General features: G+C 36.4%; 1 protein-coding gene across 13 annotated transcripts in view; it reads left to right on the plus strand.

Moving 5' to 3' along the window:
* Positions 1–12174, plus strand: part of GAB1 (GRB2 associated binding protein 1) — a 132538-nt gene extending 120364 nt beyond the window's left edge. For 8 of the 13 annotated variants that reach the window (XM_074040518.1, XM_005555988.4, XM_005555989.4 and 5 more), the window contains 2 exons: positions 6575–6697; positions 7863–12174. In XM_074040518.1, coding sequence (XP_073896619.1) covers positions 6575–6697; positions 7863–8021 — 282 coding nt within the window. In that variant the 3' untranslated portion in view covers positions 8022–12174. Of the gene's footprint in view, positions 1–99; positions 262–6574; positions 6698–7862 lie in introns of all 13 variants that reach the window. The other 5 variants (XM_065545531.2, XM_074040511.1, XM_065545539.1 and 2 more) reach the window with 1 other exon arrangement.
* The last annotated feature ends 946 nt before the right edge of the window (positions 12175–13120 follow it).

Genomic DNA, 13120 nt, shown 5'->3' on the forward strand with positions numbered 1-13120 from the left:
GTAGATAAGTATATCTGTTAGGATTAAATTTCCCTCTGAATAAAAGAGAATAAATATTCGTGACTCAAGAGAGAATTTTCTTTCTTTCTCATGGAAAAGTCTGGAGAGAATCAATCCAAGGCTGTTGTGGCAGCTCTGTTCCATAGAGTCTTCAGGGATTCAGACCTTTTCCAGCTCTCCAGTCTGCTTTCCTTCAGTGTGGCACATATGCTCATTGGACAAGATGACGCTCCAGCCAACAGAGCCACATGCCAACTCCAGGTGGAGGAAAGGGAGAAAAAGAAGGGTACAGCCCAACTGCCTCATAAGGACAGTTCCTCGAAACTGCTGTATACAAACCATTAACCAGAACTTAGCCTGTGTGGCCACACTGAGACACAAAGGAGCTAGAAAACATGGCCTTAGATCCGAGGAACAGTGAGCCCACCTGAAAATCCCATGCATATGGGAGCAGGGAGAGCAGGTATTGAGGGACAGTCAGGCCATATCTACCAGGATAAGCAAATACCTAATGTCAAAATTTGGAATGAGTAACATTTTAGTGGCCCTATATTATTTAAAATAGCCCTATTTAGAGGTATAAAATAGAAAGCCCAATTCTATCAATGAATTGGTTTTTCATCCTTTATAGACTTTAGGCAGAACCAGGTTTCTTACAACTATATGTTGTCAGGAAACATAATTAAGTGATATGAACAACTTGATTTTGTGCTTAAATTACTTGACTTTAAAATATTACCAAATCTTAGCCAGGCACAATGGCATGCGCCTGTAGTCCCAGCTACCCAGGAGACTGAAGCAAGAGGATCTGTTGAGCCTAGGAGTTCACACCTAGCCTGGGCAACATAGTGAGACCTCGTCTATAAAAATTTTTTAAATATCAAATGTATAAAGTGTTCAAAAATAACCTTGAGGAATCGCCATACTGTTTTCCATAATGGTTGAACTAGTTTACAATCCCACCAACAGTGTAAAAGTGTTCCTATTTCTCTACATCCTCTCCAGCACCTGTTGTTTCCTGACTGTTTAATGATTGCCATTCTAACTGGTGTGAGATGGTATCTCATTGTGGTTTTGATTTGCATTTCTCTGATGGCCAGTGATGATGAGCATTTTTTCATGTGTCTGTTGGCTGTATGAATGTCTTCTTTTGAGAAGTGTCTGTTCATATCCTTTGCCCACTTTTTGATGGGGTTGTTTATTTTTTTCTTGTAAATTTGTTTGAGTTCTTTATAGGTTCTGGATATTAGCCCTTTGTCAGATGAGTAGATTGCAAAAATTTTCTCCCAGGTTGCCTGTTCACTCTGATGGTAGTTTCTTTTGCTGTGCAGAAGCTCTTTAGTTTAATGAGATCCCATTTGTCAATTTTGACTTTTGTTGCCATTGCTTTTGGTGTTTTAGACATGAAGTCCTTGCCCATGCCTATGTCCTGAATAGTATTACCTAGGTTTTCTTCTAGGGTTTTTATGGTATTAGGTCTAACATTTAAGTCTCTAATCCATCTTGAATTAATTTTCGTATAAGGAGTAAGGAAAGGATCCAGTTTCAGCTTTCTCCTTATGGCTAGCCAATTTTCCCAGCACCATTTATTAAATAGGGAATCCTTTCCCCATTTCTTGTTTTTCTGAGGTTTGTCAAAGATCAGATGGCTGTAGATGTGTGGTATTATTTCTGAGGACTCTGTTCTGTTCCATTGGTCTATATCTCTGTTTTGGTACCAGTACCATGCTGTTTTGGTCAAGGATCTAGAACTAGAAGTACCATATGACCCAGCCATCCCATTACTGGGTATATACCCAAAGGATTATAAATCATGCTGCTATAAAGACACATGCACACGTATGTTTATTGCGGCACTATTCACAATAGCAAAGACTTGGAATCAACCCAAATGTCCATCAGTGACAGACTGGATTAAGAAAATGTGGCACATATACACCATGGAATACTATGCAGCCATAAAAAAGGATGAGTTTGTGGTCTTTGTAGGGACACGGATACAGCTGGAAACCATCATTCTCAGCAAACTATCACAAGAACAGAAAACCAAACACCGCATGTTCTCACTCATAGGTGGGAACTGAACAATGAGATCACTCGGACTCGGGAAGGGGAACATCATACACCGGGGCCTATCATGGGGAGGGGGCGGGGGGGAAGGATTGCATTGGGAGTTATACCTGATGTAAATGACGAGTTGATGGGTGCTGACGAGTTGATGCGTGCAGCACGCCAACATGGCACAAGTATACATATGTAACAAACCTGCACGTTATGCACATGTACCCTAGAACTTAAAGTATAATAATAAAAAAGAAAAGAAAAAAGTATTCGAAAATAATATAATCAATATATCAATAATATTTTCACTGATTTTTCAAGGCAGGGTAATTTTTATTGACTTTTGCTTTTGTATTCACTACTTTTCAATTTATTATTATTTAAGTTAATTAGTTTTCCTCAGTATAGTAAGTTGACTCTAGTAAAACCCTAGATCCTAAATTCTCGGTCAGAGTAGATATTGTCACCTATTTCCAACTTTGGGTAGTTAAGTGAACTGTTTTTTTATTGTAAAGTAGTTAGAGTATTTTCGGAGGTACTAAAGACTGTGTCTTTTTGCCCAAAATAGTAAATAGCCATAAAAATTTTGGAAAGGCCCATATAATAGGAAAGTTTAAAAATGTGATTTGTCATAGGTAAGTATTAGATGAAGGGAAAAGATGAAAAAGAAGAGTATTACAATCAGAAATCAAAGGAAATCAAAATACAATTTTTTTTTTTTTTTTTTTTTTTTTTTTTGAGATAGAGTCTCGCTCTGTCACCCAGGCTGGAGTGCAGTGGCCGGATCTCAGCTCACTGCAAGCTCCATCTCCTGGGTTTACACCATTCTCCTGCCTCAGCCTCCCAAGTAGCTGGGACTACAGGCGCCCGCCACCTCGCCCGGCTAGATTTTTGTATTTTTTAGTAGAGATGGGGTTTCACCAGGGTAGCCAGGATGGTCTCGATCTCCTGACCTCGTGATCCGCCCGCCTCGGCCTCTCAAAGTGCTGGGATTACAGGCTTGAGCCACCGCGCCCGGCCTTTTTTTTTTTTTTTTTTTTTTTTTTTTACACCTAATGCCATTAAGCCACAAAGGTACTTTTACTTGTCACCAGTAGAGGTGTCTAAATAAACACAATGTGGTGAATTTCTTTTTTTTTTTTTTTTTTTTGGAGACAGATTCTCGTTCTGTCACCTAGGCTGGAATGCAGTGGCGTGATCTCAGCTCTCTGCAGCCTCCACCTCCTGGGTTTTAAACAATTCTCCTGACTCAGCCTCCTGAGTAGCTGGGATGACAGGTTTGCGCCACCACTCCCGACTAATTTTTGTGTTTTTGATAGAGATAGGGTTTCATCATGTTGCCCAGGATGGTCTCAAACTCCTGACCTCAAATGATCTGCCTGCCTTGGCTTCCCAAAGTGCTGGGATTACAGGCATGAGCCACTGCACCTGGCCTGTGATGAATTTCTGAAGTACTTAGGTCCTATGTATTAGAAAAAAGCACAAATGACCCAGGAGGACATACCTATCTACCAAGTACAACAGAAAAGTCAACAGTGCCAATTCCATCTCCTCATGCTGCCAAATACAAGGACTCATCATAGTCCATTCAACTCTCCCTTAGAAAAGAATATGAGAATTATAGCAAATATTTAACAAACTTCTTTAATTTTGGATCAAAACTCATGCATTATCAAGTGAATTCTGAATGTGACACCTGAAATTCAAATGATGGTAAACCATAACTAAAGGCAGACATATTGTTATGTGATAATAACAAAAATATGTTAAATGATTTCACATAATTTTTTAAAAATCTAGGCCACGTGTGGTGGCTCACACCTGTAATCCCAGCACTTTAGGAGGCCGAAGCGGATCACCTGAGGTTAGTAGTGTGAGACCAGCCTGGCCAACCTGGTGAAACCCCGTCTTTACTAAAAATACAAAAATTAGCCAGGTGTGGTGGCAGTTAGGAGGCTGAGGCAGGAGAATTGCTTGAGCCCACAAGGCAGAGATTGCAGTGAGCCAAGATCAAGCCACTGCCCTCCAGCCCAGGCGACAAAGCAAGAGTCCACCTCAAAAAAAAAAAAATCTAGCACTACTGGTTTGTTATTTAATTCAAAGAACACTTGTAATACCTTGTAGAATCTTAGAGTTTCTCTAAACTGTTTTGGGAAAATACTGGGTGAAAGGCTAGAATACAGACAGGCTGTTCCCACTGGAGATTAAATCAAGAGCAAATAGACTTCCTTGTAGACACACAAATGTTAACAATACTTAAAGATGGAAAAATGTTCAGTTCTAGTAATAGCAGACATAAAATAGGTTAACTAGCCACCCTGAGAAATTCTGTTTAGGAGCAGCTTACTGGTATAATGCATGCAGGTCTTTTGAATGCATACATTTCTTTTATAGCCTTGTAATACTGTGAACACTTCTAGATATTTCTAATCAGAGAAATGGAGGTTATGGGTCTTTCATTGATCACATTTGAATATAGAATTTTCCACACACTCATGGCTGATTTTATGTGACAATGATGTATAGAGTCATTCAGGTAAAAAATTTCATGATGATTTCAGTTTCTCCATGAATTAGAAAAAAGGGAGGGATTGCTATTTATATTGAGGACCAAAACTTGCTTACATTTTTTGTGTTCTACATGTTATTTTTGATTTTTTGTTTTTTTCAGACAGAGTTTCCCTGTTGCCCAGGCTGGAGTGCAGTGGCGCGATCTTGGCTCACTGCAACCTCCACCTCCCGGGTTCAAATGATTAGCCTGTCTCAACCTCCCAAGTAGCTGGGATTACAGGCGCCCACCACCACACCCAGCTAATTTTTGTAGTTTTTAGTAAAGATGGGGTTTCACCATGTTGGCCAGGCTGGTCTCGAACTCCTGACCTCAGGTGGTCCCCCCCGCCTCAGCCTCCCAAAGTGCTGGGATTACAGGCCTGAGCCACCGCGCCTAGCCGTTTTCTGTATTTTTTTTAATGTTTTATTTGCAGTAATTGATACATTTGGTTTAAAAAATCTGTTTCTTCAAATAGGAACATTACATTTAGTTGTGCAGGTTGTTTACTGCATAAACATACTGCATACCTGATTATATGAAATTCAGGCTATGTGCTGCTCACCACGCTGCACTCGCCCACAGCACAGAGCTGTGTCACCCCAGTGCAAGCACCACCTTTTAATAATTTGCAAAAAGGTTCCATACCAGCTATTAGCAGCCTTGCTATAAAATGAGGGAATAGTGTCAATATTTCCCTAGAAGTGTCTTTTCCCTAAGGCACAGTTTTTTCTGTTTAACCTAAGCAAAAAGAAATGAAGTAGCAACATAAAAAGAATCAACAGAACCACCAGATGTATGCAGTTTTCAAATTGTTTTATTCATCATAACATGTACAAATTTTTAACTTTGTTAAATCATTATGGTTTTCTTCAAAAGTATGAGATAATATATAAGCATTAATATCAACAGTGCACAAGGATGAAAATCCCTAATGAGAAATACAGTCTTGCATATGAGAAGCCAAGAACATTTCTAGATTGGGTTAAAAGGAGTAAGGCATGGAAACAAGTCACTTGTTTGAGCACATGTATAATAGAACCCTGTTGTAATTAGAGTGGAGGGAATATATAGGGACTTAGGTTCATGCCAGCTTTTTCTTTCTATTTAGCATTGATCTTTCATTTTTCTGCCTCAAGTTTTTTGTTCCTGTTGTTTATTGCTGTCATCTATCTTCCCACCTTCTTTACCTTTTTTTTAGAGAGTAGTCCTACTGTACAAATCATCTGAAATGGTTATTTACAAATTCCAGAGTTGTCTTCACTCTACTCTCTTTAAAATCTTAGCACTATTTTTGTCCAAAATTTTAATTCTTTTTAAACCCACAAGTTAGTATTATTAGTGCTCTTATTATATAAACTATGCTTATTTACGTTTTTCTGCATCTTTAGCGGCTTCGTTATCACTTCTTCTTGTATCTCAGGCCTTCCTTAGGTAATAATTTTCCTTCTCTCTTAAATACGTACTTTAAAATGTATGCCTTTCAGGAAGGAAAAGATCAGGCTAAGGAAATTAAGTGGTAAAAAATCCAGATGATTGAAACAAAATAGACTTAGCCAATGGAGTCAAACAAAGTTTAGTGTGAAAGCCTTTAAATAAAATGCAGAAAGTTTTTTAAAAATTTAATTTGAAAGCAAGGAATATAAAGATCCTGTAAACACATAATTGAGTACAGATATAATTTTAATAATGTTCAAGTTGGGTTATCATAGCAAACTATCTCTTGATGTCTCAATCTTAGTGTGAACCAAGTTTAACTTTTGAAACTACGTTTAGCTTGCTCTAAGCTAGGCTTTAATCAGTTTTTTAAATATTACTTATTTTCTTTCTATCCTAAAAGGTTGTTTAACTTTTTAAGCTATGTCCTCTTGAAAGCAAAGATTTAGGCTTCCGTAGATGTCCAACAGTATGAGTGGTATGTCTGGTGAATGTCTGACCGTTGATTTTGTTGTCTAATACTTTCAGAATCTCTTTGGCAGTAACAGTCTTGATGGAGGAAGCAGCCCTATGATCAAGCCCAAAGGAGACAAACAGGTGGAATACCTAGATCTCGACTTGGATTCTGGGAAATCCACACCACCACGTAAGGTGAGTGACATGTGACGTGCCTCTTCTGTGTATACAGTTCACACTTCAAACCTGAAGAATTATCTCCTTTGGGATAATTTTATTAAGTTATGTTTAATATAAATTTAGTCTGGTCTGCTACTTGATGCTGTCTCGTAAACCACAAATAACATAGTTATGGAGAGTGATTTTTTTTTTCCTTTCTGACAGTTAGAAATTTTATACTTTCTACTCTTTTAGTGGTTACTATTGAAATAGTTATTTAACAAATTCTTTTTTGTTTTTTTTTTTTCTGAGACAGAGTCTTGCTCTGTTGCCTAGGCTGGAATGCAGTAGTGTGATCTTGGCTCACTGCAACCTCCGCTTTGCAGGTCCAAATGATTCTTCTGCCTCAGCCTCCCAAATAGCTGAGATTACAGATGTGCACCACCACTCCTGGCTAATTTTTGTATTTTTAGTAGAGACACAGTTTCACCATGTTGGTCAGGATGGTCTCTAACTCCTGACCTCAAGTGATCCACCCACCTCAGCCCTCCAAAGTGCTGGGATTACAGGCGGAAGCCACTGCGTCCATAATTTAATGAATTCTAATGTTAACCGGTATAGTGTCTTTACTCTCCTTAAAATGTTCAAATTATGTGCTATTTTTGTCCAAAATTTTAATGTTATCTTTTTTGTTAAACCCACAAATTAGATAGTATTATTACTGCTCTTATTATATAACAATGTTTATTTACATTTTCCTACATGTTTACCAGCTTATCATTCCTTACTATTTCTGACTTTCCTTCTGCAATAATTTTCCCTCCACCTGAAAGGAAGGTGAAAGGACACTTCTAGGGAAATATTGATCATGAGGTCAGAAGTTTGAGACCAGCCTGACCAATATGGTGAAACCCTGTCTCTACTAAAAATGCAAAATTAGCCGGGCATGGTGGCACATGCCTGTAATCCCAGCTACTCAGGAGGCTGAGACAGGAAAATTGCTTGAACCCACGAGGCGGAGGTTGCAGTGAGCTGAGATTGCGCCATTGCACTCCAGCCTGGGCAACAAGATCAAAACTCCTTCTCCAAAAAAAAAAAAAAAAAAAGTATTCGCAGTGCATGTGTGTTTGTGTTTTAAGACTGAGTTGTACTCAGAAACACTCCTTTATATGTTGGATTTTTTGTTTTTTCTTTGTTTTAGCAAAAGAGCAGTGGCTCAGGCAGCAGTGTAGCAGATGAGAGAGTGGATTATGTTGTTGTTGACCAACAGAAGACCTTGGCCCTAAAGAGTACCCGGGAAGCCTGGACAGATGGGAGACAGTCCACAGAATCAGAAACGCCAACAAAGAGTGTGAAATGAAAATATTGCCTTGCCATTTCTGAACAAAAGAAAACTGAATTGTAAAGATAAATCCCTTTTGAAGAATGACTTCACACTTCTACTGTAGGTAGATCCTCAAATGAATAGAGTTGAAGTCAAAGGACCTTTCTGACATAATCAAGCAATTTAGACTTAAGTGGTGCTTTGTGGTATCTGAACAATTCATAACATGTAAATAATGTGGGAAAATAGTATTGTTTAGCTCCCAGAGAAACGTTTGTTCCATAGTTAACACACTCGTAGTATTACTGTATTTATGCACTTTTTCATCTAAAACATTGTTTCAGGTATTCCCAGTGTACCTTACCATAATTCCTTTGGGAGTTCTTGTTTGTTGTCACACTACTTTATATAACAATACTAAGTCAACTAAGCTACTTTTAGATTTGGAAATTGCTGTTTAAACTACAGTCTAACAACATTAAAATGAGAGGTAGATTCACAAGTTAACTTTCTAACTGAAGCTTCAGGTGATAACCATTAGCTTATACTTGGACTCATCATTTGTTGCCTTCCAAAATGCTGAGGATAATGTATGTACTGGTGTCAGGACCTAGTTCTCTGGTTAATGTATGTTTAGTTTTTAATGGTGGAACTTTGTTATATTTTGTTAATTACAGTGTTTTTGGTTCATTGAGTGAAGATTCCGCCGGGTGGGATCTTGCACCTTTGAAAGACTGAATAATTACACTACCAAGGAAGCCTGCAAATCATTGATGGCATGCAGTGATGATGTGCTCTTACACTTGTTAACATGTATTAAGTGTTATTTGCAAAAGGTAGATTATGTAACTAATCAGGTACGTACCAGGCAGTGATGTGCTAATACACTGATCAGGTTTAGACAATGAGCTTTGGTTGTGTTCTTGTTAGTCCTAATATTGGTTTTCAGTTTGGAATTAATAAAGCAGTTGACATTCACTGTTAGTTACAGCAACATACTGTGATTTTTAATTAGATAGTAATTCAGATTTATTACTCTATGAAATTCTGTCTTGACACCATAGTGCCCTTTCTATGATTTTTTTACTTAATATTCTTCTTGGCCTTATATTTAAATCCCTATGCAATTAATATTTTATATCTGCATTTTTTTTAAAAAAAAAGATGTTATATAAGTGATTCTTATATGTAGCACCGGTTGCTTTTCCACTAAAAGAATTACAGATTTTGTACTGTGATTTATATTCACTGCCCCAATTCAAGAAATATTGGAGCCTTGCTACAATGTGAAATGTTAGCCATGGACTCCTTCCAACCAGATTTCGGAAACCACCAGAGGGATGGTATAATTCTGTCTCACCTATAACATGGTCCTGTGACATAGATATTAAGACCACAAGTTATAGTGAGGCTACAATTATATTCATCTGTCTTGGCTTTCCAACATAATTTAGAAAGCACATATAGTTGTTTTTTTAACCAAGTTACATACAATCCCATGTACTGATTTGAGACTTACAACAATTTTTGGAGGGGGCATAGAGAAAGGAGTGCCCACAGTTGAGGCATGATTCCCTCCATTCAGACCTCTTAACTGTTGCCTGAGTACACAGATGTGCCCTGATTTCTGGCCCATTGGCCATAGTACTGTGCCTAATCACTGTAATAGGTTTATTTTCCCAATCCACAAACTAAAAATGTTCATAACAAGATGAATTGTAGACTAGTAACATTTGATGTTAAAACATTTGATGTTAAAACATCAAATGTTATATTTGCTTTAACATTAATTTTTTAAATATTTGCTTCTTTTTAAACAAAAACTAAAACCCAGAAGTGAATTTTTAGGTGGATTTTTAAATAAACAAGATTGAGTTTGGTGTGCAAGCTGTTTTATAATGAAACCACAAAATAAAATCTAAAATCACTGAAATGTGCCTAAACTATCAAAACACATGATACAGCTAATGTGTAAAGATACTAAATGCTGTTACTTGGAGGATGAATATATTTAAGACTTAAAACACAATAATAAGTACATGATTCATTCAAAAATAAAAATCTTTACAGCTGCCTATCAGAAGGGTCTAAAGCACTTATGAATGTTTTTAGTCTAATTTATCATTGACTTTTTACAAGTCACCATATTTGAAGATCTATAGCACTCTGATTTTCAGAAAATTTTTCATTCTGAATAATTTTTAAATGGTGATGTATTAGAAAGGCAGTTTGCTTTAGAAAACTAAATCGCATTGAACATTGTATTCAAGAATTAAATTAAAAGTTTCTTACAGAGCAGTATTTTCCAAAAGTTTTTAGCACTAGAATCTTCTTTAGATGAAATTTTATGTATAACCCCAATACATAAAGCCTGAAAACTCAATTTTATCAATATAAATGTATTTTAGGTTCACATTATGCTTATTCATTTTGGCTCATTACTAAGCATAATAAGATTCTGAATTAACACAAATGTGGAGTTATACATAGTTGATGAAACCAGCAGCCAATTTATAGCTGTGCCCTATTTTATATGGATACTTAATCAAGAAAATTTTGATTCACACAAATGTAAGCAAAAATAATAGGTTTTAAACATACATCTCAGGAAATTTTTTAATTAGAGATAGCTAAAGTTATTCAAGATCTATACAAAGATAATTATCCTGGTAGTGCAAGTTAATACATAAGCAGTCTCCAGTATGGTAAAGTAGGGTATGTAACACATCAGAATGTGCATTTTTATTAAGTTTTAAAATATGTAAGTATAAAAACTAAATTTGAATCAAACCCTTTTAACTCACCTCCAAGAAGCTACACTTTGGCCAGGAATGGGCTAAAAACCACTGGTTCACCATGTGACAGTTACGATGTTGGAGATTGGAAATCTTTCTTCCACATTAGAGTTCTTTACCTTAATTCCTTATTTTGAAAAATTGTAAGATTTTATGAAGGTTTGAATACCAAAGCACAGTTCTGCTTTCAAACATTAAAATTCAAACTTGAAAAAGCTGTTTAACCCATGGAAGATATCATTTAGTAAGATGTAAAAGATTTTTTAAATCTACACTTCAGTTTATACATCTTTATCATTATCAATACTATATAAGTTACTGTGAGCATTTTAGAGAATTCCATAAAGGTACTATGAGTGTGTCTGTATGTGTGTGTATATATAGCATTGTATTTAATCATAGACTAAATTTAATTTGATATAGAAATATTACTTTACTTGTACATTAAGGTCATAATTTCTGCTGGACTCTTTTATATTTAATTAATGGGGATTATAGTCTTCCTTCATAAATGCATTTAAACCGGAAATTGAACACCAGTGTTTTTCTTTTTCTACTTATGGGGAATTGTCTGCTTCCCCCTTTAGAGAAAACAGTATTTTTATATTTTGTTAAAATATTAACTACTTTATGCCTACACACTATGCTGTAGATACTGATCATAATTCTTGGGTGTTCACAAACACTCCTAGTGCCTCTTTTTTTAGCCCGTTGAAAGTGTTGGTATTACTACTTTCACTACAGAGCCTTTGGCCCTCTAATAATGCTGAGGTGGGCTGATCCTTCCTGTTTCTGTCTTCGGATCATTCTGGTAGGTCTCCTCCTCCACTGTCAGGTAAGCAATCAGGTCCATGACAGGGATTGGACATAGGAACAAATTAAGTGGGTACACACAGTGAGAAAGATACATACATTCTGTGGTAACAACTACTGTCAATAACATCTGATGTTACATGCACATTTATATATATATAATTTTAAAAACTGAACTATGAGAAGCCATGGTATAAATGAATATTGTAGACATCATGGACTTGATATGATAGAAATCAATTGTCAGGTTGAGATAGTTGTTTTTAATCTGTCTAAATAGTTTATGCATTACTACAGTTAAAAATAATTTAATTTGTCTTCTATAGACTTAATTTTATTCCGGTTCAGTGTAATCTCTGTTAACAGAGTTTCAGCAAACTGATTGGTCAAGGTATTAACATAACTTCTACTTCCTTTACTTAAAAAGATGTGGTTTTATGTAAGTTCTTGATTACTGATGATCATCCCAAATTTTGACAACAAAATCATATGTATAAATTTATTTCTTCCCTCTTGCTCATCATCTTTTGTAAAGGTCCATTGTAGATCTTTTCTGCTACCAAATAAAACTTTTCAAACAATTTGGTTTCAAGACCTTAAATAGACAATTTGGATACTAAGATTGTGAACTGATAAGGACATTTAAATTTGTATTTCCAATCCTTCCTTAGAGTCTTTGTCTGCATCAAAACCCAATTCTGCCATTAACTGTGCTTCCCAGTCCCACCTCTGTATGTCACTCATTTTCTGCAATAAAGATCTCACTAAATCATGTTGAAACACAAGTCATGATCCTCTCTAACTAAATAGGAAAAGCTCCCCGGAAAAACTCTGTTGCCACATGCACATGCCCTGTTACTCCTCCAGCCAGCCAGTGCTGCCAGCATGTTATTGAGTAAAAGGCCAAATAAATAAGGGCCAGCATGCAACCTTTATCTTCAGAAACTAGGTTTTATATGTAAAATATAACTTGGGAAATGATTCTGTTTATTAACTGGCTGGGATTTTTCATTTCTGTGACAGTTTCAGATGTCTCCAGTACTTTATAAAATCCCAACAATTGCTGTAAGTCAGCACTTTGGTCCATTCAGCCCACCCAGCCCACTTGCAACTCTGACTGTCACTGAATCATATTTGGGAAGTTTGGGTAGGGTGAGGCTTTCTTCTTCAAGATTATTTTCTCATATGTCTATCACCTTCTAAACCATGAGACTCCTGGGTATTTGCATGTAACTTCTTTGAGGAAGTTAACACCATCTCTGATATAGACACACTTTTTGAGTTGCAGTTTCTATTAGAATTTTTTGGAGACTAACTTGCCAGTTCTGTGAATATTATTGAATGTTTAAAAAGCTGAGTCTGTAATGGGAGGCATTTTATTAACTATTGTGATTGGGTAACATGTCCCCTTAGATTCCTGATTTAAAATTATACAAAATAACTATTTTTGATAAAGGAACAACTACAGAAAATTAAGTTTCTAAGATGTTTCTATACTTCATTAGAAAAGATTTTATTACTATTCCT

Source organism: Macaca fascicularis, chromosome 5 (assembly GCF_037993035.2).
Source record: "Macaca fascicularis isolate 582-1 chromosome 5, T2T-MFA8v1.1".
Classification (NCBI taxonomy): Eukaryota; Metazoa; Chordata; class Mammalia; order Primates; family Cercopithecidae; genus Macaca; species Macaca fascicularis.